At 39.2% G+C, this 27,198-nt stretch overlaps 1 protein-coding gene across 1 annotated transcript in view; it reads right to left on the bottom strand.

Annotated features, from left to right (window-relative positions):
* Positions 1-27,198, bottom strand: part of CTNNA2 (catenin alpha 2) — a 1,091,309-nt gene that overhangs the window by 714,115 nt on the left and 349,996 nt on the right. The window contains exons 5-6 of the mRNA XM_087863625.1: positions 21,955-22,074; positions 18,195-18,461 (exon numbers count right to left, since the gene is read on the bottom strand). Of these exons, the coding sequence (XP_087719751.1) occupies positions 18,195-18,461; positions 21,955-22,074 (387 nt within the window). The remainder of the gene's footprint in view (positions 1-18,194; positions 18,462-21,954; positions 22,075-27,198) is intronic.

Raw genomic sequence — 27,198 nt, 5'->3', positions numbered from 1 at the left:
GAAAGAAACAGTTTGTGTCTCACAGGAATAATGTGCAATATGTTAATTGCTTTTCAAATAACACAGCATAGCTTGAAAAATATTCTTTGTGCCTAATGAGAATGTCATGTTCTCTTGTGAACCCTGGGTTTTGATGTACATCTGTTGGCAACAATTTAAAGTACACAGATTCTTTTCATGACACTAGAAAACAGATACCTCAGAAGGGTTAACGCAACCAAGATAAAGAATGCCCACTGGAACTAAACAATGTTCATGAAGACATGGAATATCTATTGTAAAACATACAGCATATGGCAACAGTCGAGAAAGCTGAGAAGAAATTATAAGTGGATAAATCATAGCCACTAAGATCAAAACACTGAGTATATTCATTTATGTATCCATTCAGCAAACTTTTATTTCAGGTTTATGTGCTCACCTGGGCTAACTGCTGCAGATGAGAATATAAATGAGACTTGGTCTCTAATCTCCTGGTGCTTACATCTGGAGACACAGCAACTAGAGACACAGTAATGTGTTTAATATTAATATACACAAAGTATAATAGTAACACAGAAGTAATAGTGGTTTGTTATTTGGAGAATTAAGGAAAGTTTCAAAATAAACTATCCGGGTAAGGATGAATATAAATATATTAAACCCAATGGTTTAAAAAAAGGGGGAAGGAAGTTCAGACAGAGAAAACACCATGAAAGGCACCATCTGAGTTAAACAACAATTGTCCAGCTGAAGAACAATTATGACAGAACATAGAATGGAAGGCAAGGAAAAGGAGGATCGGAAATTAGAGAGGGAGTCAGGGGCTGACTGAAATGATTTGATGCCATGCTAAGAACTTTAAAGTTCATCCCGAAGATGGAATTTTGCTGGTAAATAATGCAGAATAGCTTATTTGCATTTTGGAAAAGCTACACAGGCAGAGATGATAGGATATAGGGGGAAGAAGTTGGGAGGGGGCAGGGCAACCAGTTAGGAAATTACTGCAATTATCCAGGCAAAACACATGGGCCTAGAGAAACCCACGCTCATCAAGATGAAGATGAGGGGCTGAGGCAAGAGTTGTAAAAGGAACTGAATTGAGAGGATCTCAAGATTAACCAGGGAGGAGAGTGGATAAGACTCAGTTTTCAGGATTGAATGACCACATTCAAAAAGATAGTACCTTTCGCTAAAAAAAATACAAGAAGAAAATACAGGCTTGATGGAGGAAAAAACTAGATTGAGTCTGAGAATTTTTTTTAGATGCTTAGAAGTCATCCAAATTAATACGTCACATTATGTGTCTGGACATAGGTGTGGAGCTCAGGAGAGGATGGCACTAGAGAAACAGGTGTAAGGTACATAGGATTCCAGCAAAAGAGGCCCTTTAGTGAGAATCGGATGGGATAAAGGGCAGAACTCTACAGAAAAGCCATATTTAAGTGGCAGGAAAGAAGAGCAAGCCAAGGAGACTGAGAGGTTAAAGAGGCAAGAAAAAAGTGAAACAAAAAGAAGTTATTCATAAAAGTCAAAGGGAATATCCCCTTGAAGGAAGTAGTAGTTTGAAGAAAGGGATGCTTTAGGATGACCAGGGTTACCTCAGAAGTTAACCCTACAGAAGTGGCAGCTTTGTAAGGAAGATGGTTTGATGACTTCAAGTTCTCCAAAATCCAAGATAAAAGATATACTGATTTTAACCTAGGGCTAAAGCACACAGCAAGGTCAAAGATATTTGTTACATAATTATTATGTTTCATTTTACATCATTATCATCGGTTTTGCACTGTAATACTTTTGTTTCCCTTCCTTAGATATAAATAAGTTCTGACAGTAATTACAACCCTTTGGCTAAAATGACTGACTCATTTGGCCTCATCTGCTATTCTGCAGATATGGTCACTCATTTATTCATTTAACAAATGTTTATTGAGAGCTTACTAAGTACCAGACAATGTTAGCTACCAGAAGTAAAATTGCTACCACAAAGTAACTGTAATGGGACACAATCCAAAAGGATATGAATTATTAAAGGTTTTATTTAAGTAATCTCTATACCCCCACATGGGGCTCAAACCTATAACCCCGAGATCAAGAACTGCATACTCCACTGAATGCCCCAAAAGGATATGAATTGTTAAAACACATTAAAAACTTGGCCATCTGCTACTGATTTTAACTGTTCATGAAAAACTCTATGTGGAAAGTCATGGGTTGGGGTTGCTTGAAAGACAGGAAAATTCTTGTTACTTTTGAGCAATCTGCTAAGAAAATGCAGCTCTGTTAGCTGGATAAATTCTATTTACCTAAGTGTGTGTATTAATTGTCTGTTGGTTCCTCTTGGTCTCTGTTCCTTCAGGCTTTTTCAATTTAGCAATATTGTTATGTTCCCTCTACCACTGAGCCTCCTCTTGCTTTACCTACAGCCTTCATCCTCCACTCTCTCCAAAATCTCAATGGAAGAATTAATGGCTCCACTCTCCCACCACTCATCTGTTCTGCATGTGGCACCCGGATAAGGCCTGAATTACACGAGTTTAAACTATTAACAATGTACGTGGTTTTGCCACAGCTATTAATCTACTAGAATGTTCTGCTCCAGCCTGGCAGCAGTTAACCGATGAGAAAATTAGCCTTTCCTTACTTTAATGTACAAGGCTGTGCAAAGATTAATTAACTAGGGCACACAGATGGAAAGTTGCTTAGGAATTACAAACGATCTCTCCACTTCCCCCCCAGTCCATTTCTTTACATAGACACCCCCCAAGTGTTGATTTTAAATTAATCACTCCTTACATAGGAATGTAAACAGTGGTCACTAAGGGATGACTATTTTATAATATATAGTAATTATTCTCAGATAAATTTAATCTAGGCACAACTGATATTTGCATAATTATAAAAGCAAAATCAAACAAAAACACAATGGACTAAAGAGGACAACAAAAAACAAACTGCAGAATTAGGATTATTGACATTAAAAAAAGAAATATATGGTAAATCAAAGTTACTGGCAATTATTTGAGAAACAATTCATTTGAAGGTTTTGGGTCTAAGACAGAGACATAAGAGTTTATACCTTATTTTCTAGCAGAGTTTTCACCAATCATAAAACTCTAATTTGCTTTTTTTAAGTGTGTGGCAATCTGACTGCTGTGTGTTACTTGTCTTTGATTGTAAGTATCTAATATTGTAGAGTCTATGCTAAGAGATTGGTCAATATCAACCGAATCTGCAGCATAAGCTTTGTTAAAGCAGCAAATCTTGAAATTTAGTATCTTACTTTTAACCAAAGAAATGAATGTAGATCATTTTCCAAAAAGAAAGAAATCAATGATAAAAAAAAAAGTTCCTAATGCAAAAACTGAATAAAAACTATTTCTCACCAGCACCGGGGCTAACGCTTATCTAGTGTTTGCATCAACCACTCTACAAAGTGTTTTTGTGTATGATTTCATTAATTCTCCTAACAAAGCTCTAATGGCCACATTAGGCCCACATTATCTACGGAGACATGAGAACTCACAGACCCGTTCAAGCACCAGGAAAGGCAGAGAGGAAACCAAGTTAGTCCCATTTGAAACACAAAGACTAATGGCTTCCTCTGCTTCCAGACCCATGAATAACAGCTGATCCACCTGTACTACCCAGGGACACCAGAAAGAACCTCAAATTTTCTCGTTAAGCAGAGCAGAAGAGAGGAATGGACACTTCTGGTTTTGAGAAAGACAGCTTCAGTAGCAATGTGAGGAAATGGGCTGAAGGATGGAAAGAAAACCACCTACTAGGTCATTGTCAAGAGGAGACACGAAGGTCTGGCAGAACCAAATATTCCAAAATACTAATTATGATATTATGATTAATTAATCAATCATAGATGAAAAATGATCAAGGGGGGAGACTGCAATGGAATTTTCTCCTGACCATAATAAAACGTGATGAAAGAAAGCTAACAAATGGGGACAGCTAAGGTGATTTGGAAATTTCAGTGTAAGAAGGAAGTTTATTTTTTGTTAAACATTAAAGCTTCCCCAAAACAGAACAAGTGATTTCCCTAAATGGTTTCCTCCCAATAATTTCTTGCAAAGGCAGAAGATCCACCTACTGGGGATGCTGGAATGCGGACTTCCATCTTATGGTATGTGAACCAGATGGCCTCAACAATCCTGACCAACTTTGAAGTTTTATAGAACTATGAAGAAAAAAATGTCTTAATAGTAAATTAGCTTCAGAAATGAATGGATTATGCATGTTTCTCTCACTCGTTTACTCTTCAAGAGTATCTAGTGCCTTATCATAAAAACGTCCCGAGTTTTCTTTGTTCACGATATCTAATTGAAAATCACTTCTTTTCACATTTTAAATGTCTCTTAAACTCTAAAAATGCTTGAAAAGAAGTACTCAATATTATACCATGACCAACCAGGAACAAACTTTTTTTTAAACACTAAAATTGAGAATATGTGAGCATGGATTAGTCCAACTTAGGTAACTGATTACTTTAACCACCTAGTTGCAAAGACAATTTTTTTTTTTTTTTTAATGGCTGTTACTGTATAAAGACAGTATTTGGAAAGATTTTGTTGTACCAATACCCTTCATTAAATAACCCTTTGAACCATGCAAAACTAGCAAATTTATAGGTGTTGTGTCAACCCTTTTATAAATCTAATTCTTAGTAAAAATTATAAGGGAAAGAGTAGGTGTTATTTGTATAAGTATATATAATAAAGTTGATCTTACCCATTTAACAATTAAGGAGTCTGTGTACCTGAAGGAGAAAGAGTGGGAGAACGTACAGATAGCAAATAGGGTAAAACATTAATAGGTGAAGCTAGAAGAATATATAGGTATTCTTTATTTTTATATTTACAGTATATCTGTAAATAGTTTTAAATTTTCTCAAATAAAATATACTTTCTCCATTAAGGAATATTTGTAAAAGAAAATTTGAGAAGAAATATTGGTGAAAAAATACTTATAATCACCCCAACCCAAAGAAAAATCATAAACATCTGGCATGTGTGTATATATACACATTATGACTTATACTCCTATATATTCATATACTTTCAGGTTTATTGGGTATTTTCACTACAATTTCTTCTTCATATTTACTTACTACAGGATAAGTAATTTCTTAGGGGCTAGAATGTTAATATTATGTCTGCCTTTGCCTGGTGCCACTTGAGGTTTATTTTGCTGCTCTGTGTTTTAAAAGTGATTCTGGTATGTAGGCTTGAGAGAATCTGAAAACCAGCATGCATCCACAGGCCAAAGGGCTGCCACACTCTGGAGATTGGTGACAGATCAAGTACATTGCCTCTTCCATCCTAAAAAATCTACTTCAGATCTCACAAATGTCACCTTTCTTCACATCTGTCACAGGACTTGGTTTAAAAAAAAAAAAAAAAATTAGAAAAAAAAAAAGGAAAACTTTTTTTCCAGTTCATGTTTCTGTGCTTAGGTGCTATGCCAAACGCAAGACTATTTTGAGAAAATGTAGGATTTAAAAATCTTTGGATCATTCATTCAAATCAATACAGGCAAATGTCTTCCCAGTAATATTTATTTTCAGGTACAAAAGATTCTTAACTTTTGTGCAAATCTAGTCAGTTTTGCTAGGTTTGGAAAGTATCCTAGGGATCACTGCAGGCAGTTCAAACTTCCCTACTAAGAATTCATTTGGCCTCTCAAGCAGCATGCATAAGCATCTCCTGGAAGAAAGGAAGCCGTAAAATATATGTAGAACACAAGAGAAACAAGAGAAGGAAAGATCAAAGGCTTTTTCTTATATAGGAAGAATTACGTACATTATATAAAATACGTGATTATGAAAGCTTATTTGTAGAATTTCTAAACACATGCCAAAACTGAGAAAGAAAACGGAAAAGAAAATAATAGCAAGATGGTGTTACCAGCTTAGTAGCCCTCAGCAATCAGAATAAACATGAGTGTGATGGAGGCTATAGAAGCTGACAGGAAAGCATTTCAAAGACAGACGCATGTATGTGTCTCTTCCTCTCAGAGGATCGACTAAAGCACAAGCCTGGGAGACAAGCAGGTCGGCTCCAGAATTTCTTCACAGAATAGCCGTAGGAGAGGCAAACTAGTAAGGGAGGAAGAAAGGACCGGTCTCGAAGCGGCATCTGCAGAGCAAGCACGGTCTTCTTAGATTGCACTGTTATTAGGGGTATCTTTAGGGACTTAATAGAGATGGAGAGGCCAGCACTTCCTGTACCATTCTTGGCCAATACCAGTGAGATGGAAAGACTCGTATCCACACTTTGGTTATGAGAATCATTATTTGTGTCACTTTGAACTAAGTGTTTGGGTCCCTGGAAATCACTTTCTGCATTCATGAATTGGGTTATATGAACTTGACAATAAAAGGAGACTATCGGTAATCTTTGATTCTGCATCGTCCAGGTAGTAGAACTTCCCTCTGACTTAGAAGTGTATGTTCTACTCTAGGGATATAGATCCATCCTGCTCCTCATCACAAATGAGGGGTTTAATCCTGGAGGTTTTCAAGAGATTAGTGACAGAAGGCTGAATATTAAATGTAAGAATTAACAATGTCTTTTCACACTGTTTTTTTCCTTATCTTTTGTATTAGGCCTTTTGAAACAACTGTCATGTCTTGCTAATTAACTGTGGTAGAAAGATATCACTTGGGTAGAACATGTTGCTAAAAAGTAATTATACATTCCTCTACACTGTGGTTCTTGGATGAAGGAGGCACATGAATCTATGTCATTTCATCCCCGTCCCTACCGCTTTCTGTCAGCCACTCCTTTTCCTTCTCACTGTCCCAGGAGAACCTTCAGAGACTGCCAAACTTGAGTAAGTCTGCTATTTAACAGGAAGCTAAAGGTGTCTTTCACCACATCAGAAGCGATGAGAATTCCCAAATAAACACAATGGAGAGGCTTCTTAGTGTTACCACTGGACTTATGATTTCTCTCTTAAAAATTCATCCTTGGAGAAAAGAGAACCCTTGTGCACTGTTGGTGGGAATGTAAATTAGTGCAACCACTACAGAAAACAGTATGGAACTTCCTCAAAAAATTAAACATAGAAATATCGTATGATCCAATAATTCTACTACTGAGTCTTTAGCCAAAGAAAACAAGAACACTCATCCGAAATGATATATGCACCCCTACGTTCACTATAGCATTATATACAATGGCCAAAATATGGAAGCAACCTAAATGTCCATCAATAGATGGATAAAGATGCAGTGTGTATGTATATGTTCACACAAACACACACACACACACACACGCTGGAATATTACTCAGCCATAAAAAAGAATGAGATCCTCGGCTATCATAGAGGATGAACATAGAGGGAGTTATGCTAAGTGAAATAAGTCAGGCAGAGGGAGACAAATACCATATGATTTCACTTATATGTGTTATCTAAACAAACAAACAAACAAACAAACCTTAAACAGACTCCTAACTGGAGAGTACTGGTGCTTGCCAGAGGCAGGGGGTGGGGAATGGGCCAAATAGGTAAAGGGCCTCGAAAGGTTCCAACTCCCAGCTTTAAGTCACAAGCATGAGAAGCAGAGCAACAGGGAGTTCAGTCAATGAGACTGTAATAATGTATGGTGACAGATGGTGACCACACTTATGGTGGTGAGCATGGTATAATGCATAGAACTGTTGCATCACTATGTTGTACACTTGAAACTAATATAACATTTTTTGTCAACTATACTTCAATAAAAAATGTCAAGAAATTCATTCTTGGGCCAGTTGGCAATTTAATCTATGCTTGGAATTTTCTCCTGGGATGTAGGATTGCTTTTTTCTCATGATTGCTTATGCTTTGGCCAGACCCTCCTTGGAGGCTACCATATATTAGGGTGTGGATGTGGCCAAGGGTAGAGCAAATGGCATTACTGTATCTGTAGCTACTGTCAAGGCATATTAACAACTTTTCAGTCAGGAACTGTTCCCTAAGCCTTTCCTAGGGAATAGTTTCAACACTAACTTTGGATGGGAGACATCTGTTTGACACTTTTGTTAAGAGAGGTAGGAGAAAAAGACAACTAGCATTTATGAGTGCCTACAAAGGCTGAGGCACCTAGGAATGTTCATCTAACTATTATCACCAGCTTGATGAGTCAACATTATTACCCCATTTTATAGATGAAGAAACAGAGACATAGAGGGAAGAGGTGTATGGTCAGATTCAAACACAAGCTTGTTCTGTTTGTCCTACACTGTGCTGTCCCATTGTCCACAAGTATGACCGCTGTAACTGAGACGACCAGCATGGGACCCAGTCATGCCCTCATTGAGGTTAGCTGCCTGACAATTTTACTGACACACATGCATCCGTGGCTAACCATTTCCCTTCGGCCTCAGCTCAATGGATGTGTGCAAAAAGACTAAAACAGAGCACTAGAGAGCATTTGAAAGAAATGAACAACGGGACTCAACAGGTTATAGTAAAGTTTCCAGAAAATACTGCTGGAGAAGTTCGGGATGTAGATTAAGAAGTTTGGTTAATAAGAAATCAAAATCAGCGTTTTTTTTGGGGGGGGCAGGAACTGTTTGTGCACGTGTGCATGAGTGGACGTGTTTACTTCACCATGGAATCAAATCTTATAAATAAGTACTGAATACATCCTAGTACTGTAACTTGGGGAGCACATGAAAGAGAAAGGATAATGCTAAAGGACTAAGAAAGGGACCTCTAATGTAAGAAATCATTAGTTTCTTCTAAGACTAAGCAGACCAAGATTTTACTTTAACTTTTTAAATATTTTGTTTGAGAGAGTACGCAGGCAGGGAGAGGGGCAGAGTAAGAGAGAGAGAATCTCAAGCAGGCTCTGCGCTTGACCACTAAGATCGTGACCCAAGCTGAAATCAAGAGTCGGACCCTCAACCAACTGAGCCAGTCAGGTGCTCCAGGAGAGCAGTATTTTTTTTTTTAAAGATTTTTTATTTATTTGACAGAGATAGAGACAGCCAGCGAGAGAGGGAACACAAGCGGGGGGAGTGGGAGAGGAAGAAGCAGGCTCATAGCGGAGCAGCCTGATGTGGGGCTTGATCCCATAACGCCAGGATCATGCCCTGAGCCGAAGGCAGACGCTTAACCGCTGTGCCACCCAGGCGCCCCAGGACAGCAGTATTTTAAACTATATTTTTCAGCACTAAATAGTTCGCTAGATAGAAGAATGCATTTGGTTCCCAAATTTTTAAGTATGACTATTAAATGATAAAATATTTGCCATCGCATGTTTAGACTATGATCTAGAATTTAGAATATGATGATCCATTTCATCAATAACCAGTTACAATTAGTACTAATTATTTGAAATAAAGGTGAGCTCAGATGCACAAAATCTGCCAATATTCTCAATATTCTCAGGGTGAAAAATACAGATTCTGACATTTTCTCTTGTGAAAAGAAAACAAGATTGAAAATATAATGATTTTAATTAAAGACAACAGGGAGGCAAATAAAGATTTGAATTGCAACTTTTAAATATTTCAAATCCTATTTTTTTTTTTTTTTGCTCAACGATTTGTTTTTATAGCTCCATATTTGCTAATTGAAATGTAGAAGAGAAAATTAAATAGTCTTGGGATATTTCCTTGAAGTAAATATTCCAAAAAATAATAAAAAGCTAAATGATACTATCAAAAAAATTCCTAGGTTTATAACACCTTAAACTAAAGCTGCTTGTTGGGATGTGTGGGTGGCTCGGTCAGTTAAGCATCTGCCTTCGGCTCAGGTCACGATCTCAGAGTCCTGGGATCGAGTCCTGCATCGGGCTCCTTAATCAGCCAGAGCCTGCTTCTCCCTCTGCCTGCTGCTCCCCCTGCTTGTAGGCATGCACATTTTCTGACAAATAAAATCTTAAAAGCAAAACAAAACAAAAAACAAACAAACAAACAGAAACTAAAGCCACTTGTAGACATGAAGCAATTGGGGTATAGTAAGATTTTGGGGACAGTAAATGAGGATACTGGATAAATGGATCCTGGGGAGGGATGTGGTATGGCTCAGGAAGCAGAGGATATGTTGTTGGTTGATGTTGGCTGACCTGGTCCCACACTCAGCCAGTTGAATTACCCTCAGCTCTACACCCAGCCTAGAGCTTCTATCTGCCTCTCTATCCACTTTCACCACTTTCCCAGGGCTGTCATTTTTCCAAAAAGGATTAATGCAACTTCCATTGCACAAATTTAGTGTACAAAAGGGTGCCTTGAACCTGGGTGGCTCAGTCAGTTAAGCGTCTGCCTTCGGCTCAGGTCATGATCTCAGGGTCCTGGGATCTAGCCCCCTGTTGGGACTCCCTGTTTCTCTCTCTCTCCCCCTCTGCCCCTCCTCCCTACTCTCTCTCTCTCTCTCTAAGTAAATAAAAAATCTTTAATTAAAAAAAAAAAAAAAGAGTGCCTTACGCTGACAAAATTCTGTGAAGGCAGACTATACCCTCTCCACATTAAATCCTGAGTCCAGGCCCATAGTTTGGATTGAGGCTGTGCTAGTTTACAGGCATACAGAAACCCACTGGACTGTTCTTAATGTTCTCTTTGGCCACCAGATGTCAGTGTATGATAAAGAATGCTGTAATACCACCGTTGGTTTCAAGCTAGAAAGGCTTAAAAGGCCATTTCCCTGAGTTTAATTTGCCTGAGTAGAAAAGAGCAGAAAAATTTAAAGGCAGTCCATTGGGATTATACATGGAGAAAAGCTGAGACTCACTGGACCCTACTAACCCCTAGTTATTGACACTATGTCCTATCAGATGGGAAAATCTGTCTCCAATTTTTTTTAAAAAAGCGTGTCTAAGAGTGTTTTTAAGAAGTAAAATGTGAGTTAGTAAGCACACACTAGTGAAAGCTCAATTACACATAAATAAATTAAATTAGGAAAATCCTAGATGGAGAATTTAGATTCAGATATTCAAAACATGTATCTACGTGAAGTACTAGGCTTTTAATAATCATAATGTTGGGTATATACGTGAATTAAGAGCTAGGAAAAAAAAAAATAGTGCAAGTAAGTTAGATCATGCAGAAAGTAAATATTCCACACATATCCCACGAACAACTGAAACTTTTTAAGCCTCAATAATTGGAATTAGAAAAATGTTTGGTCTTCGTAATTAATGCTCACTGTACAAAACATTCACTTTTGATACTTGAAAATAAAAGTACAGGCCTCAAGGACTGTTGACTCTCTTCCCTCAACTTGACTCTGAACCAGCCACTCGTCCTGTGCCTACTCCAACAATGGACTTAGGACCCTGATAACCTCTCACCTTAACTACTCCCATTGCACTTCAGCTTTGCACCTTCAGACTCTATTCTCCACCCTGCCCGCAGAGGGAACTTTACCAACACGAATTTCACCATGCATTCCCCTGCCTAGAGCACGAGCAACTTCTTAATGCCTTTAGGCTGAAGCTCAGCCCCTTGTAAGGCCTACAGCGCTCTCCAGGATCTGCCTCCAGCTTACCCACTTAGCCAAATTTCTCCTCGTTCCCTGGGTTCCAGAACGGGGCATTTTACTGAAGATTGCGTCTGCCTGAAATGGTGCTCTTCCAAACACCTTCGTTCTCCCTTGAGCACGTTAATTCCTACTCACGCACCACCTCCTCCATGAACTCTTCTAGGATTTCACTGTCCCTAATCTTACCCGCGCACCTAACAGACACACACTCAGGTTAGGTGCATACCATATATGTAGGTGCCTACCACATCACTTACGCATCACAATGACTACAGCCGTTTACTAAGCATTTCTCCTTTATACCTTGTAGTCCTTCATTCTTTTATCTCACTTGGCACACAGTAAGCTCTTACTGATCTTAAGTATCCCATAGTTAAACCATTTTCCACAGACCTAAAGATACTATCTCAGCAACCCAAGGTCACACATTTTTAGAAATTTACAGAGCTTGGAGTAGTACCATATGCCACAATCCAAGTCCTGGGCTCTTCCCAAGGTCCTGGGCTACTTCTAAAAGGCCATTAAATGGGAACCATTTCATAGGAACATGGTGGAGATTATTAAGGAGTACTAATAGGGGCACTTGTGACTCGATCTTGGGGTTGAGTTCCAGCCCCATGTTGGGCACTGAGCTTAAAAAAAAAAAAAAAAAAAAAAAAAAACCTAATACAGTATTAAAGAACAGATATAACAATTGTACAGATGTTAAGCCTTAAAAAATATTGGCATGAACTCAGGCAGAAAGTTATTGAATTTGTCGGCTCCATCTTTTTAGTACCTGAATTAGGAATCCAAAATTGCTTTCCTGAAGCTATATGGTTCTGCTTACTGGCTTTCATTTTTATGCATTTGGCCTCCTGCTTGCTAATTGCTTTAGGACATAAGTTACATCTTGCATTTTCCTCACCGGTGTGTTTACAGTATTCTGTCAGGGCTTTCTCCTCTCTTTTCTGTCCTCATTCTAATGTAATACACAGGAAACTTACCCTTTCCGTAACCTAATATGGGTGCTCCCAGATGTCTACAGTCAGAATGACTCTGCAGAATGTCAAAAAAGGAGAAGAGATCTGGTAAATAACTATGTTGATTTCCACAGCAAAAGGGAGGGTTAGAACTGGGAAGGAACTCAACTAGATGCTCTGTGAAAATGTACTTCTCCAAGCAGGCATTCCTTCTTGCCTAAGAATCCCTGAGCCAGCCAGAATTCTCGCTCGTGGCTCCTTAAGGGATGAGAGCTTCAACAGGAGCACCTAAGAATTAATCTCACTATTCAAAGGTGTAAGAGTGGTGTTTAGAGGAGGGTGTCAATTGAAAATCTCTACTTCTTAAGACGCCTGCAGCATAGATCTGAGGTCATGCATTTGGGCTTCATACCTAAGATACCTATAAAGCACTCCAGCTCTCCACTGGGCCTCTCTTCCAACCCTGGATCCTAAACCCTAGGCCCAGGTTGTTCCTCTTGGGTGTCCAGAAACCTCCATGCCCCAGAAATGGGCTGGACTCTTGCTATGAAATGAGTTACCACCTGAACTCCTGTTTCTTAACCAGATTCCCCAACTAGAGCTTCCAGAATACCTGTGTACACCTGAGACAAACACACCCTTGGAATAACCTTAAGGCAGTGGTCACTGTAGCGTGGAGATGCTGTCCAGGGGACAAATCTCCCCCTGCTGCAGCTGGCCTAGGTCCCCTAACCTTGTCAGATGGATGCAAAGTCTTACTACCCCTGTTGGCCTGTGTTGCAGATGCCCCAGCATGCCTAATACTCACCTTCCAACACTTCTACACTGAATACTAGATCAGTACAAGAAATACAATTAGATCAAGGAAATCTATTTAAAGAGAAAGACGCAGGGTGGGGTGGGAGAGGAAGAAAACATAAGCAACTACAGGGAGGAGGGTATGAAAAATCAGGCAGAAACAGGAAGGACAGGGGCGCCTGGGTGGCACAGTGGTTAAGCGCCTGCCTTGAGCTCAGGGCGTGATCCTGGCGTTATGGGATCGAGCCCCACATCAGGCTCTTCCGCTATGAGCCTGCTTCTTCCTCTCCCACTCCCCCTGCTTGTGTTCCCTCTCTCGCTGGCTGTCTCTATCTCTGTCGAATAAATAAATAAAATCTTAAAAAAAAAAAAAAAAAGAAACAGGAAGGACAATTTATGCAGTTGGTAAGTCATGGTGACATTTCAGCTCAATGTGGTTGAGGCCGGACTGTCCTACTCTTCAAGTACAGATGTTTAAATCTTGCAAATAATCTCGCAAGTAATACAAAGAAGAAAAGTATGGTCAGTACTATTAAGATTTGCCCCGCCCCCATTCCAAAGTTGAAGCAGTTGAGAACTAGAAAATAAGGGCACAAGGATTTAGGGGTCCTTAAAGACTCAGACACAGTGTTACGGCGGCATGGGGGAGGGGAGGGCAGGAGTAGAGATTAGAGGAGAAGGCTCAAAGAGGTAAGAGCTAGTGGCAGCCAAGACATGCAAGCAATGACTGGAATCTTCTTAAAGAACTCTGTAAGGAAAACAGTAAAATACGAGAAAATGGTAAATATACTAGCCTTATGCCTTATTTTCTTTCTAGGCTGTAGAACAGAAATACTTTTTCTACAGGCTGAGGGGATGGAACAAGTGGAGAAAGAGAAACAATGTACAAAAAAAAAAAAAAAGAATTACTAATTAACCAAATGCCCAGGGGGCAAGTGGGAAAAGAAGTTACATATAGAAAGCTTAAAGTTAGAGGAATCTGAGATAATGTTTATTATCTAAGAGAAAACAAAAGGGAGGTTTAAGCGTCTGCCTTCAGCTCAGGTCATGATCCCAGGGTCCTGGGATTGAGTCCTGCATCTGGCTCCTTGCTCAGTAGGGAGCCTGCTTTTCCCTCTCCTGCTCACCCTGCATCTCTCTCTCTCTCTCTCTCTCTCTCTCTCTCTCTCTCTCCTTCCTTCCCTCCCTCTCCCCCCCCCCCCCCACACAAATAAAATCTTCAAAACAAAATTGTAAAGGGGAAATAGTTATCAATTATAAAGACTGGGTCATGAATGGTGGCAATTTCCATTTTTCTAAAGTATCTTGATCTACAAAAGAAGGTTCAAAAAACAAGACACAGTGTATGTTCTCTTTAAACAGAAATTCCATAGGAATAATTTTTAATGTTCCTCTCTCCTACTCTTAAGTTTTCTGGCAGGCAAAATTGACATTATAATAGGATTTACTTCTGAGTAGTCATTATATTTTTAAAAATTCTTTTTAGTATTCCTTGGTAGTTTCACCAGATAAAATTAACCACCTCAAGCTGCCACATTTTAAACGGAGGCTGATTTTTCCATTGATTAGCAATCATTTTCTTTTTGCTGTTTTATCATTAGAGACTCTCTTGACAGTTTCAAGTTGTTAAAAATACTGGGTTTTTTCCTTCATTCTCTTGTTTCATAAATTACTACATCAACTATTCACGTAGGCAGAAGAATAGTGCTAGAAAATAGGTCACCATGCTTGAGCCAGAATTCTAACTACCCAGATAGAAAAATCAGTTCTGTAATTTTAGATAAATTAATGTAAAAATACTAATCTTTACCTTGTTCTTAGTCAACCATCACACTTCTGCATCCTACCTCCCATAAAACTGAGTTTGGCACACTGATGACTAATATGAAATGTGTTTCAAATTCAACATTAGAGCATGCTAGCCGTGTGGACGACGAAATTGTGTACTTCAACAGTTCCTTTCACTTCAGGATCTCAAACATACTTTACTTTTTAAAATCTCCATCACATTGACAAGCCATTAAACCAAGCATCGGGAAGGGATATTGCCAGAAAAATAAGCCACAGGAAGTCTGAATGAGTTTCTCACCCAGTGTGGTATCGATTTGTTTAATATCTGAGAATAGCACTTAGGATTCAAGACAGATGTCTGAATTCTAAACCAATTTCAAGTCAATATACCCGGGGAATAAAAAAAATAATAATACCAAAGTTTTCATTATGCAACCACAGAACAGAAATGTATAATTCTGTTACAAAGAGAAGAACATTATTTTTTAGTGAGAGAATTTCAGGTATCATTAAGCACTATATAGGTTTGTTGGTGTCAGGTGATAGAAAATCTACAATTGGTTAATTACCTTGTATCTTGTCATATTCAGTAATACTTTATTAGCATTACTATGTTCGAGAAAGTACAGAAATTTCGTTAACTAGATTTTTAGGGAATCACACCAAATGCAATTACTATCTATAAATTATCAATTTACATGGCTCCACTCGTTGATTTTTGTCAACCTCTGAGAAATAAAATTTTAAACATTAATGTTTTATGCAATTTGCATAGCTTGAGAACCTGTATACATTTAATAATGAAATATTACTTAATACTGTTAGCTAATATATAATTAGTTAATATGCTTAATGTAAGAAAGATTAAGTTAATAAAGTATAGTGAGAAGTTAATATGCCAGGTTCCATATAAAAAAAGTTATATTCATGTATTAACTTCCCAAAGACATATTGGTCCAGCACATTGCTACAGTTAAAAAAAAAAAAAAAAACAAAAACAAAAATACCAGTTGAAAGTTTCATATATGTCAACATACTTTGTTAATAGATTTTCCCCACATGCCCTCAAGTTTTAGGAGTCCAAAGCCTTTTGTATTACTACAATGATGCCTCAATTGTTAAATTCATTTTGAGCAAAAGCTCCTTTCAATGAAAAGGTTCTGGATACGAAGAGATAGGGAAGCTATCACACTCCGGCAGAAGGTGGCAGCAGCTGCAGGGTCTGACTATCTTTCACGGGAGTTCTCTGTATGCTATGCTTCTACTCTACTACTAGGTCCTTACAGGTTTTATTTACTTTTGATTATAAAATAGGATTATAAAAATGCAGTTGTGTCAAAATCTGACTAAATAATCCACCTATTAATGAATTTTTAAAAGTACCATTTCATAAAGTAATTCTGTATTTGAGACTGTTTTGCAATTTTCTATTCTGTTTAACTGATTAGGCATTTTGTGGTCTAATGCACACTTTTAAAATTAATGTAGCGTTATAATGTTTTAATATCTGAGTACATCACCTGCTCATTTTCATTTCTTTAAAATGTGAGCTTCTTCACTCTTATTCCAGAAAGAAACTTTTATCATCACTCTGTCAAGTTGCAAAGGAACTCAAAATTTTTATCTGAATTGTCTGAACTTAGTAAAAATTAACAGTCAATAGTTTTCCTATCCAGGATCATGACCTCATTTACCAAAAAGTCCAACTTTGTTGTACAACCTAAGCACAAAACAAACTAAAAACCAAAAGTACAAAAAGTAGTGCTCAGTGATTTTTTAATTTCTTTTGGTCCTCCACATCTGTATCATGATTATTTCTATCATTTATAAGAAAATAAAGAATAAAATAAAGTCAACAAATTATTGTTTATGTTTGTCAACAGGATCTGTTTTTCCATTATTCTACACCTTTGCACCTGGGAAATCTATTGACTTCTGTTATGTGTATTTTAGACTGATAATCCATTGGAACTAACAGAGTTCAGTAAGGTTTTCAGTTGCCTCCTGAAACTTTGTGAATTATGTATGAAACCCCAATTTCTGTGGTATATTTAATCCTTACAAGAAAAAAAAAAAACTAGGAAACAGTATATAGTCTAAGCTATGGATATTTTGACTAACAAAAAAATAAAAGAGGAGAGACCCCTGTGAAAACTGCAAACGGCTATCTGAAGTGTTATAATTATTCCTCCATTGTATCTCACAGCTTAATGTCTTTAGCAATCACTGCTTTGTTCCTAATCCTCTTTCCCAGCCGGTCATTCCCTGCCAAAAATTCATGTCAACAGATCCAAAAGCAAGCTCATCATCTTTCTCCACAGCTGTTAAGTAACCTATTTTTCTTTTATGAATTCCTATAATACTGTGTTTTATCACTTAAAAGGTTTTTAATACATTCTACTTCTCCCATCTCCCTACAGGAAAATAGAACCCTTGAAAACAGATACAGATAATTTTAAATCTTGGTAGCTCTCCAACACATGCAGGCTCTCACACTGAACACAGGATGAACTCCGATGAATTCCAGTTTCCCCTAGTTGCGCCCATATCCTGACCCAAGGGAAGTGAGGGCTGTCATCCTGGGGGCCTTGATTACATGCAACCCTCTCATTCACTTTGATGCCATCCTCCCATTGCTTCCCTCATTGGGACACACCCCCAGAAATAGCAGGTGCAGAAGATGGGTCATTCATGGGTACGACACAGGTGCTACCCAGAGGAGACGATTCAAGGAAGACAAGGATCCCTTGTGGGGCCCAAGGGTAACAGAGTTTGTCACTGATTTAAAATGAAGACATGGAAGGCAGTTCTCCACCTGGGCATGACACAGAGGCAATAAATACCTATACTGCCTATGACATTTGCCCCTTTAAAAATAAAGAATCACCCAAATGAACTGTCCCTAAAATAGCCAGTAGGATAGGAAACTAACAGTTTACAGGGTTTCTGCTTGCATTAGATCAGGTCCTCTTAAACATCATTATTAGATCCTTTAGATAGAGGAAACCTGGGCTCTGCCACTATGCTGGATTCTTAACAACGCACACAGTGTGTGGTTTACCTTACTATCACAAGCCTCCAAGAGGGGTAAATCCAGGCATACTATGCGGCTCTTCGTCCCCCGATCACTTCTCTCAGTGGAAGTGTATACCCCTCTGTGTGCATCACTGAGATACTTACATCAAACTCATTCAGAGCTGCCGCCAGCTCGCCGATGCCTGTGTGGCCTTTGGCTTCATCGGTGGGCGAGGTAGCTTGAGCAGCATTGGAGATGCCAGCAATGGCCTCCTGGACTTGTTTAAACACATAGTCTCGGTTGGCTCTTGTGGCAGCAACATCCGGGTGGCGGAGAAACGCTTGGGAGGCCGTGTACAGCATTGTGGCGTTCTTCTTCAGAGCCCCTCGGGCAGCTGCCATCTCATCCCGACAGTGAGGGTCCTTCAACTCCTGTGTACACGAAACAGGAAATGTGGCACATCCACGAAGTTTGCCACAGAAGCATTTGTTCTAGAACTTGGAGTCACAAACTCAATGTTATAAACTGAATTTTAGAAACCATCTATTCTCCCTTGTGCTCACTCTAGCTGCCAGGACTTTGCACGTAATGTTCTTTCTGTATGACATACCTGAGCACTCCTCCTCCATCCACCCTTTCACCCGACATGGCCGATCCTTCTGGAACATACTCCATCCTGCTCTCTAAGCTATGCCCCCTTCTATCTGCTCCCACAAGCCCCATCCCTGCCTATCAACACTTATTAAACTTTATTTACTTCAATGTGTTTCCCTCATGTGTTTTGTCTAGTGAGAGCATAAAGCCTTGTCTATTTGTTTAGTGGCTCTTTACTCATTAGCAGTGTTTGGCCCATAAGAGGCACTCAAATATTGCTGGGAAAAATGTAAAAACCAAGCTACTGACAGTCAGTAGCTTGCATGGATCAGAGTTCATTAGCAGCAGGTGGAAACCCCAAACTTCAGTCTTCTGATAACGGTTGCCTCCACATTTAATTACAATTACAGACATGGGCAATCAGCCTCTTCTGATTTTTGCTCAGTCCATCACTGCCACTGCATTTCTGGAATAGGTTTTTTTTTTTGTTTTTTTTTTTTTTGAAGCTACCTTTAATGGCAGCTCAATCATTGTGTTTAGGGAATAAAAATAGATCAAAGATGATTTGCCTTCCTAGTTTGGGCTGTCAAAATACCACCACTGGGGAGTGTCTTGATCTTCAGCTTTAAAGAGTATTGTTAAGAAAATGTTCACATCATTTACAGAAATGGTAAAAGCAGTGCTGCTTTTAGGGTTGACAGCTGAGGATCTCAGAGAGATTTTTTTTTTTTTTTTCCAGCTTCAAAACATCATTAAAGGTTACTTGAACCACTTGGGTTCAATTTCTATTTGTTCATTTGGTATGTCATATATAAATGACTTGGTAACAATGACATCTTCTCTTTTATTGGTCAAAATAATTCTGAGACAAGCACATATTTTATCTAGGACTGCCAAGACAAATTGACAGTAAGTGATAATTAACTGAACCATTTATCCTCTTTTGCTTATGTACTGATAAATTTATGCCCACAAACAGGATTTCTAATATGGGGTTATTTTTAGCCCTCAACATGAACACAAATAGGTAACCAACACCGAGTATATTCTCTATGCCAGGCAATAATCTAGGCATTGAAAGGAGAAGGTTTCTCCTGACTAGTCATGAAGGGCCTTTTTAACTTTTGGAACATGGTCCAGAAATTGTGTATTACTTTATATTAATAAAAGAAAAATCTAAATGTGGAAATGAGAGATGGAGGAGGGATTCTCTCCATAAAAATATTTGAGGAAACATTCTTTAATTACATTTTAAAAACCCTGCAAACAATCTAAATGTTGAATTACCAATTGGGTAAGTAAATGACTAAAGCATTTGATAGACTATGTGGATATTATAATTAGTTGTCAACAAGCAACATGGATAATAGTTACAAGATAAATGAAAAAGCAGAGCACAATATGCATACTTGTATGCAAAGTAGGATTATAAATATGTTAAAATATGAAGAAAAATAACTGAAAGGCAATTTACCAAAATTGCACCATTTTTTTCTTGGATGGTAAGGTGTTATGTGTGTTTTTCCTTCTTCCCATTCTACTTTTTTTCTAAATTTTCTTGGAAGAGTCTGGCAGTTAGTTAAAAACAAGATATTAATGAAATAAATGATATGTATGAGTATTCTCATAAATATCTCCTATACTCCTATCGATTTTTATATCCAACTATATATACCAATGACTGGTGTTTTCATCTGCAATCCACATCACTCTTCTATTTGACATTTTTACATGAAGAGCTCACAAGCAACTCAAAAATCAATGTATCTAAATATGAAATCTTAGTTTCTATACCCAACTGACTCAGTCTTCTCCATCTCTATAAACTTACCACTATCTACCCATTTGCTCAAACCAGAACCTTAGAACTCAACTGGTTGTTGTCACTCCCTAACCTGACACATCCAATTTAACATCAGGTCTTCAGAGCTCTATTTTTCAAAATAAACTTTGATTCTTTGTAATCTTCTCTATTTCTACCACTACCAACTCATCAAGACCATATCTCACCTAGACATCAGCCCCTCGCAAGAAGAGCTTGTCCCTCCCACTCCACTCCCTTTTGTTCAACATGTCAAAAATACTAAAACGTAAATTTGAGACCCTGATACCAAATTCTGAACTATTCAAATACTCCCCACCCACTTACAATAAAATCCAAAAATGTTCCAAGACTCTGAATGCCCTGGCCCCTACATTTCTTATCAACTGCCCCCTTTGGCTCACTAGGATCAAGATTCAATGTCTTTTTTTCTTTCTTTTCTTTTTCTTTTCAGTTGTTTAAATAAACTAGGTAGCTTTTCGGTCTCACATTTGTTCTTCAGAGTAACTTCACTCCTACCCATCTTACATTTTGGACGATTACACAAAATCCCAGTTGAATTTTGCTAATTACAAAATATTTAAATATCATCATGTGATCTAAAATCACATGTGTGTGCCTCTCACACAAAGAATACTGTAAACATTTTAGGGGAAGAAACTAGATCTTGACCAAGTTTATAGTACCAGCGTTTCTTCAGCGTGGCACAGATGAACACTCCACACATGTCTGTTGAATGAACTTCTTTGTTGGTCATAGACAATCTTAAGACACTAGGAATCGCCCCAAATGTTGAATTCTAGGAACAGTCAAGAGGATAGGTGGAAAGGATTTTAACAGACCCCCTCCACATTTAGAGAGGTTGTTCTAGGGAAACCCCTGGAGAACAAAATTCTAACAGTACTTAATGAGTAGACCTGGCTAAAATTGGGGGTGCTGTCTCTAGACAAAGGAAGACACAAGATCCCCTGTGAGCCACCTTCATCAAAGTGACCCCCTCATCTGTGTTATCCCATACTCTACCCCTTTATCTCTCTGCCTTTCCTTGACCATCTTTGCATCATCTTCCTGTCTTTCATAAAGGTTTCACTCAACACGCTGCACATTTTGGCTCTGCATATGCATGGTGGTGTCTTTAGGGCTAGGAAATAAAAAGTGAGGGCAAGTAAAGGGGTGGTGTCCAGACAGCATCCACAGCACCACACCAAAGTTTGATATTTTAACTGGGAGCTTTCCCTACAGTGGAAAAAAAGGTTAGAATAGTTCCCACCAGTCAAGCAGGAGGCCTGTGACCTACTCTAGGTAGACAGGGGCCAGAGAGTACCCTGGGGCCCACAGTGGTATGAAAACTGCCCACGTAGGAGGCAGCCTTTGTTGATCACAGGTTTTGACGGCATTTGTTACTTTGATCACCAGCAGATGAGGCTGATCTGTTGTTCAGGCCTATCAAGCTGGAAGGTTACTTAAACGCACAATTTCTCCCCTAGCATTTCCAGAACTTCTCCCACCTGTTGTCTTCTTGCTGCTACGTAGTTAAGTTTCACCATTTCTTTCCCAAACTCTTTAAAGCGATTTGCAAGATCTTGCTCATTTGTGGCATTTTTCACAGCTTCCAAGGCCTCTTCAACCTGAGGTAATAAGAAACAACATTCATAAATGGATAGAATGGACATATTAAACATGTTAGCAATGGCAATTTGTAAAAAAAAAACACAAAACAAAAACAATTAACCAAATATAAAAAAAAAATACTCCTAAAACACATTTATAATCAGAATATTTGTTCACAGTACACAGAATATTTTGTATCTGAGAGATAACTGCAGAACTCTCGGAGCATTAGAACTATACTGACTGTATTTTACTGGGTTATGATTCTGATAAATACAGACATCAGGGATACCTAGGGGCTCAGTTAAGTGTCTGCTTTCGGCGCAGGTCATGATCTCAGGGTCCTGGGATGGAGCCCCATGTAAGGCTCCTTGCTCAGTGGGGAGTCTGCTTCTCCCTCTACCTGCTGCTCCCCCTGCTTGTGCTCTGGCGCTCTCTCACAAATAAAAAAAACCTTAAAAAAAAAAAAAAAGGAATACAGACTTCCAACTTCAAGTAGAAACATACAGGAAAATAGATCTAAGAAGAAAATATGGAATTTGAAAATGAATTCTAGAAATTTTCAGAGGAGAAGTGCATTAACAAAAACTGAAGGAACTCCTGGAAGTTTGAGCACACTTGAATCTGCAACCACGCTTATCAACACCTCTAAAGCCGGAACTAAACGGACTGTAATCATTGTAAGCTGAGTTTACACCTTGCCAACCACTAGAAAGAGGAGCTATTGAGTCTGGACAAGCAAGCACATTTGAAGTTCTATTGCAGCTGAAGGTGGCATCAGCTGGGGTAGAATGGGGGTGGGCAGAAGGACATCAAACACCTTCCTAATGATGTGCCCTGATTCCAAATTGCTGCCACCTGCGTCACGGAATTTTTGCAGGGTGACCCTGGACTTGAATTATGAATTTCACTAAGAACTCCTTTATAAATGATCTGAAGATTTGAAAGATACTGAAGTCTCCTCTCCAGAATGATTTTAACTTTAGTATGGTGTGAAGATTTCCACAACTGGTCACACCTCAAGACTATAACATCTGTGGCCTCGATTAAAATTATTATGAAGTAACCCACTACATCATTGTCAGTTACATCGCATCATTGTAGGAACATTTTTATCAGAGGAAATAACCAGGAATAAAATGCTGAGTGAATAAAGCACAAGACAGATATGTGTTTGCAAAATCAAATTTCTTCCGTATAAAAAGGGAGCCTAGTAGAGGGGCCTTCACTAGTACAGGCTATTGATAGAATAGAAAAAGAACAGGCAGCTCAGAAATGTGAAATGCAGAAAATGCAGGGCCTACTGCAGAATTCTGATTAGCTCTTGTAGTCTGAAGCAAATCAAAAGACAACATATGGGGAGTTCACTTGGACAATGCAGAAATACGGAGGACCACTGAAATGGCTAGAAAAAGCCAGAGATGAACGCAGTGCTGGGCTGTGGAGATACACCTTTGTTTAAGCTTGACACAATCACTAATTCAATATCCTTATCAAATTTCACCGAGTGGAGGAAGAGAATAGTGTATATAAACCAGTGATAATAGGTATCATCAAACCTTTTACTCCATAGATATGATAATGTCATTCAATTTACTAAATAAGCTAACCCATTCTATTAAGGAAAGAGTTGTTGCAAGCAAGGGTAATTATTTAGAATGGTCATAATCCAGACTCCTCATAAAATTAAGTTTCCATTCACATCTTCTATGGAAATTCTCAATCTCTTCTTCCTAATTATAAAAATATAAAATGATAATTTAAATTCTCAATGTTGGTCTTTTCCAATTCCTAGCCAGCCTCTAATAATGTTCAAGGGAAAGCAACAAGTATCATTGAAAAAAAGAACTGTTTTAAGGTGTTTTTTTTTTTTTTAAGACTCGAATCAAGTTATGTTTTATGATATGGAATGGGCCACATAAAGCATTTTCATAGTTTAATTAGAATCTCATACCTCAAACCTTTAAAACAACAAATCAATGATGTCTCACTTTCTAATAAATTTATAATTATCTTAACATGGCCATCAACAGCATCACTGAAAGGACAGCTCTTGGCAGTTAATTTATTCCTGCTGCTTATTTGAGCTGTAAATCTTTCCTGAGGACATAAAAACTGGTTCCAGGGAAGAGCAAAATAATTATCTCGGAGGGAGCTAAATCTTGGATTTGTTTTCTAATATATATATAAAACAGCCTTCTTACCGATTATTAATCAGACCAATTTGGAGTAATTATCTTGTTGTGTTACACCTAACATTTTGTCATTGGTTTTCTCTGAAGAATCCAGATACTGTTTTGAATTTAGGTTTCTAATTCAATCAAGTTTTTTCAAAAAGAAACACCAATGATGGGGTCTATCTGTATAAAGGTAGACTTAGCCTACTTAGAGCTTTAAGAAGGCTCAGAGAGGTCACTTAGTGGAAAGTTCTCACATAGAAACATGGTTCAGAATCAGTCCAAGGTCCCCAAAAAATCGAAGAAATGGGGACTAAAGTTGCGGGGGGTGTTGGGGGGGAGACAAATGGAGGGATTGAAGGGACATGAAAGGAGAAAAAAAAAGGAGAAAGGGAGTAGCCAGGCACTTTTGAGAAGTCAAAATGAATATAAAAATCAAATTTTTATTTTTGAACAGAGCCAAGAATATTTCCTTTCTGGGTGTCTGGGTTAAAAGAAGTGGACTCCCTGGAAGCCAAGCAAACACCTTAAAAGGCAGTTCTTATACAGAAGAGCCTGGGACACTTTTTCCAAAAACTTTCTCTACCTCCTTGTGCACCCCAGTGTCAGAAATAAGTCAGTATGTGAGGAGCTGCAGGTCAGGCTGCTCTGTGTTTGAACCCCAGCGAGGTCATTTGTCTGCCTTGTGATCCCGGTAAGCCACTTAACCTTTTGGACCCTCACTGTCTTCATTAATAAAATGAAGGTAATGTCTACATCTTACACAAGGTTGTTTTAAGAATTATAGGAGATACGCTATAAAAATGGAAAATATGAAGATGGCCAACTAAGTCCAATTACAAAATAAATCTAAATGGGCTAAATGCTCTAATTAGGATACCGACTCTCAGATGGAACTTTTAAAAACAGACCCATATGTTACCAAGAGATCATTTAAATAAGATACAAAAAGTTGAAAATAAAACCTCTCACACTAATGAATTCTAAAGGTATCTGCAATAAGTTCTAAATATATAAAACACCACTACCAACACAAAAAACGAGAACTTGACTAAAGTATATTATAGAAATGGAAGCCAAAGACTTCCTCTCTTTTCTGAAACAAATCAGGCATACTGGATATGAAGTAAAGAAAAGAAAAAGAAATACAAAACAACAAATAAAGTACCTGGCAAAAATTAGGAGCTCCTTAAACAGAGATACTGACCTGATGCATAGAGTTTAGCTAAGGGAAAAATATTTTCCCAAGTAAGTTCAAAGAGGAAAGGCTTCATCTTACTCCGGGAATGTCTGCAGACCGGGCACTCGGGAAGAGGGGAAGCAATGCAGTGAAGACAACACAGCAGCTGCTGGTAAGGGCTCTGAGGAGCGTGGTACTCCCAGGGAAGAGTTATGGGGGGGTGGGGGAGGGGGTGGAGCATGGGAGCCTCAGTGTCCCGGATTGGGAAGTTGTTTTCAATGAGCTGATAAAGGGAGCCCTGAGGGGCAGCTGCCATAGATTGCCTCATTGTAAACTCCCGGGCAATCCTGGACATGGCAGCCAGCTGATCTCCTCCCACAGTAGGCTGGGCTTAGGAACACCAAAGGGAGAACACTTTGCTCAACCACATACTCCTGTCCTTAATATTGGTAGCTTGTGCTTGGGTATAGCTGAAAAGACTCAAACACAGGAGGGAAAAGATGGAGGAGGAGTAGGGGGTCCCCTTTTTCAGCTGGTCCCCTGAGTCGAGCTGGATATGTACCAGACCATCCTGAAAACCCACGGAATCAGCCTGAGACGCAGGAAGATACATTTGGATCTCTACAAATGAACATCTCCAGCGCTAAGTATTGAGGTACGAAGCGGGGAGCCATGAAACCGCGCACAGATATCAGAAGATAAACGGAAGGGGGGAGGGAGCCGCCACGCTCAGGCGCCAGGAAGCAGTAGCCACCTGCACTGGGGAGCGGCCGGACTCCCGGACCGGCACCTGCGAGAGAGTGGACTGAGACCGGGAGCCCAGGAACGCAGGCAACCAGACTGAAAACCAGAGCTCCAGAGTGCACACCAGAACTAGACTGAAACCGAGAGCTCGGGAGCATGCGCGCGACCTGACTGAAAACCAGCACTCCGGAGCACGTGAACCACACTGAAACAGAGAGCTCGGGAGTGCACGGGAACCGGGGGCTGCTGGCAGTGTTAGAAACACAAAGGACAGAGACATGCGGGCCCTGGAAGTGAGGGCTGGGACACCGGCTGTACGGCTGTACGGTGCACAACCCGGGACGCTGCAGGGTTTTTAGCAGCACCAACAGAAACAGAGTTAAAGAGGCCAAGAGAGCTCAGTGGAGAGCGGACTGCGATCTCTCTGTTCTGAGACAGAGGCTAGGATTAGGCCACTGCTGCTCTGACTCTCAGAAGAGCCACAGAAAACCTCCAGGGAAAGCCGCTAGAGAACAAAAGCCCGGAAATATCAGCTCACATTGTGCCCATCCCCATCCCCCCTCCCAGGGGACAGGGAGACTCTACCCAAACAGCTTTGCCTGAATATCAGTGAGGCAGGCCCCTCCCCCAGAAGGCAGGCTAAAAAATCAAGAAGCTTACATCCCTAAGGTCCCTATAAAACAAGTGCACACTGCCTGGATCTTGGTCAATAATTTGGGCTCTGGGCAACCCTGCAACCTCTCCTCATCAGAATGACCAGAGGAGAAATACCCCCCAGCAATGAAAAAATAATGAGTCTGTGGCCTCTGCCACAGAACTGATGGATATGGATATAACCAAATTATCAGAAATGGAGTTCAGAGTAACAATGGTCAAGATGATGTGTAGACTTGAAAAAAATATTAACGAAATATTAACGAGAATATAGAATCTCTAAAGGCGGAAATGAGAGTGAATCTGGGAGAAATTAAAAATGCTATGAATCGAATGCAGTCAAAACTAGATGCTCTGACGGCCAGGGTGAATGAGGCAGAAGAACA

Source organism: Ursus americanus, chromosome 7, assembly GCF_024610735.1.
Source record: "Ursus americanus isolate L20-20 chromosome 7, mUrsAme1.1.p, whole genome shotgun sequence".
Lineage (NCBI taxonomy): Eukaryota > Metazoa > Chordata > Mammalia > Carnivora > Ursidae > Ursus > Ursus americanus.
This window is presented reverse-complemented; position numbering and strand designations above follow the sequence as displayed.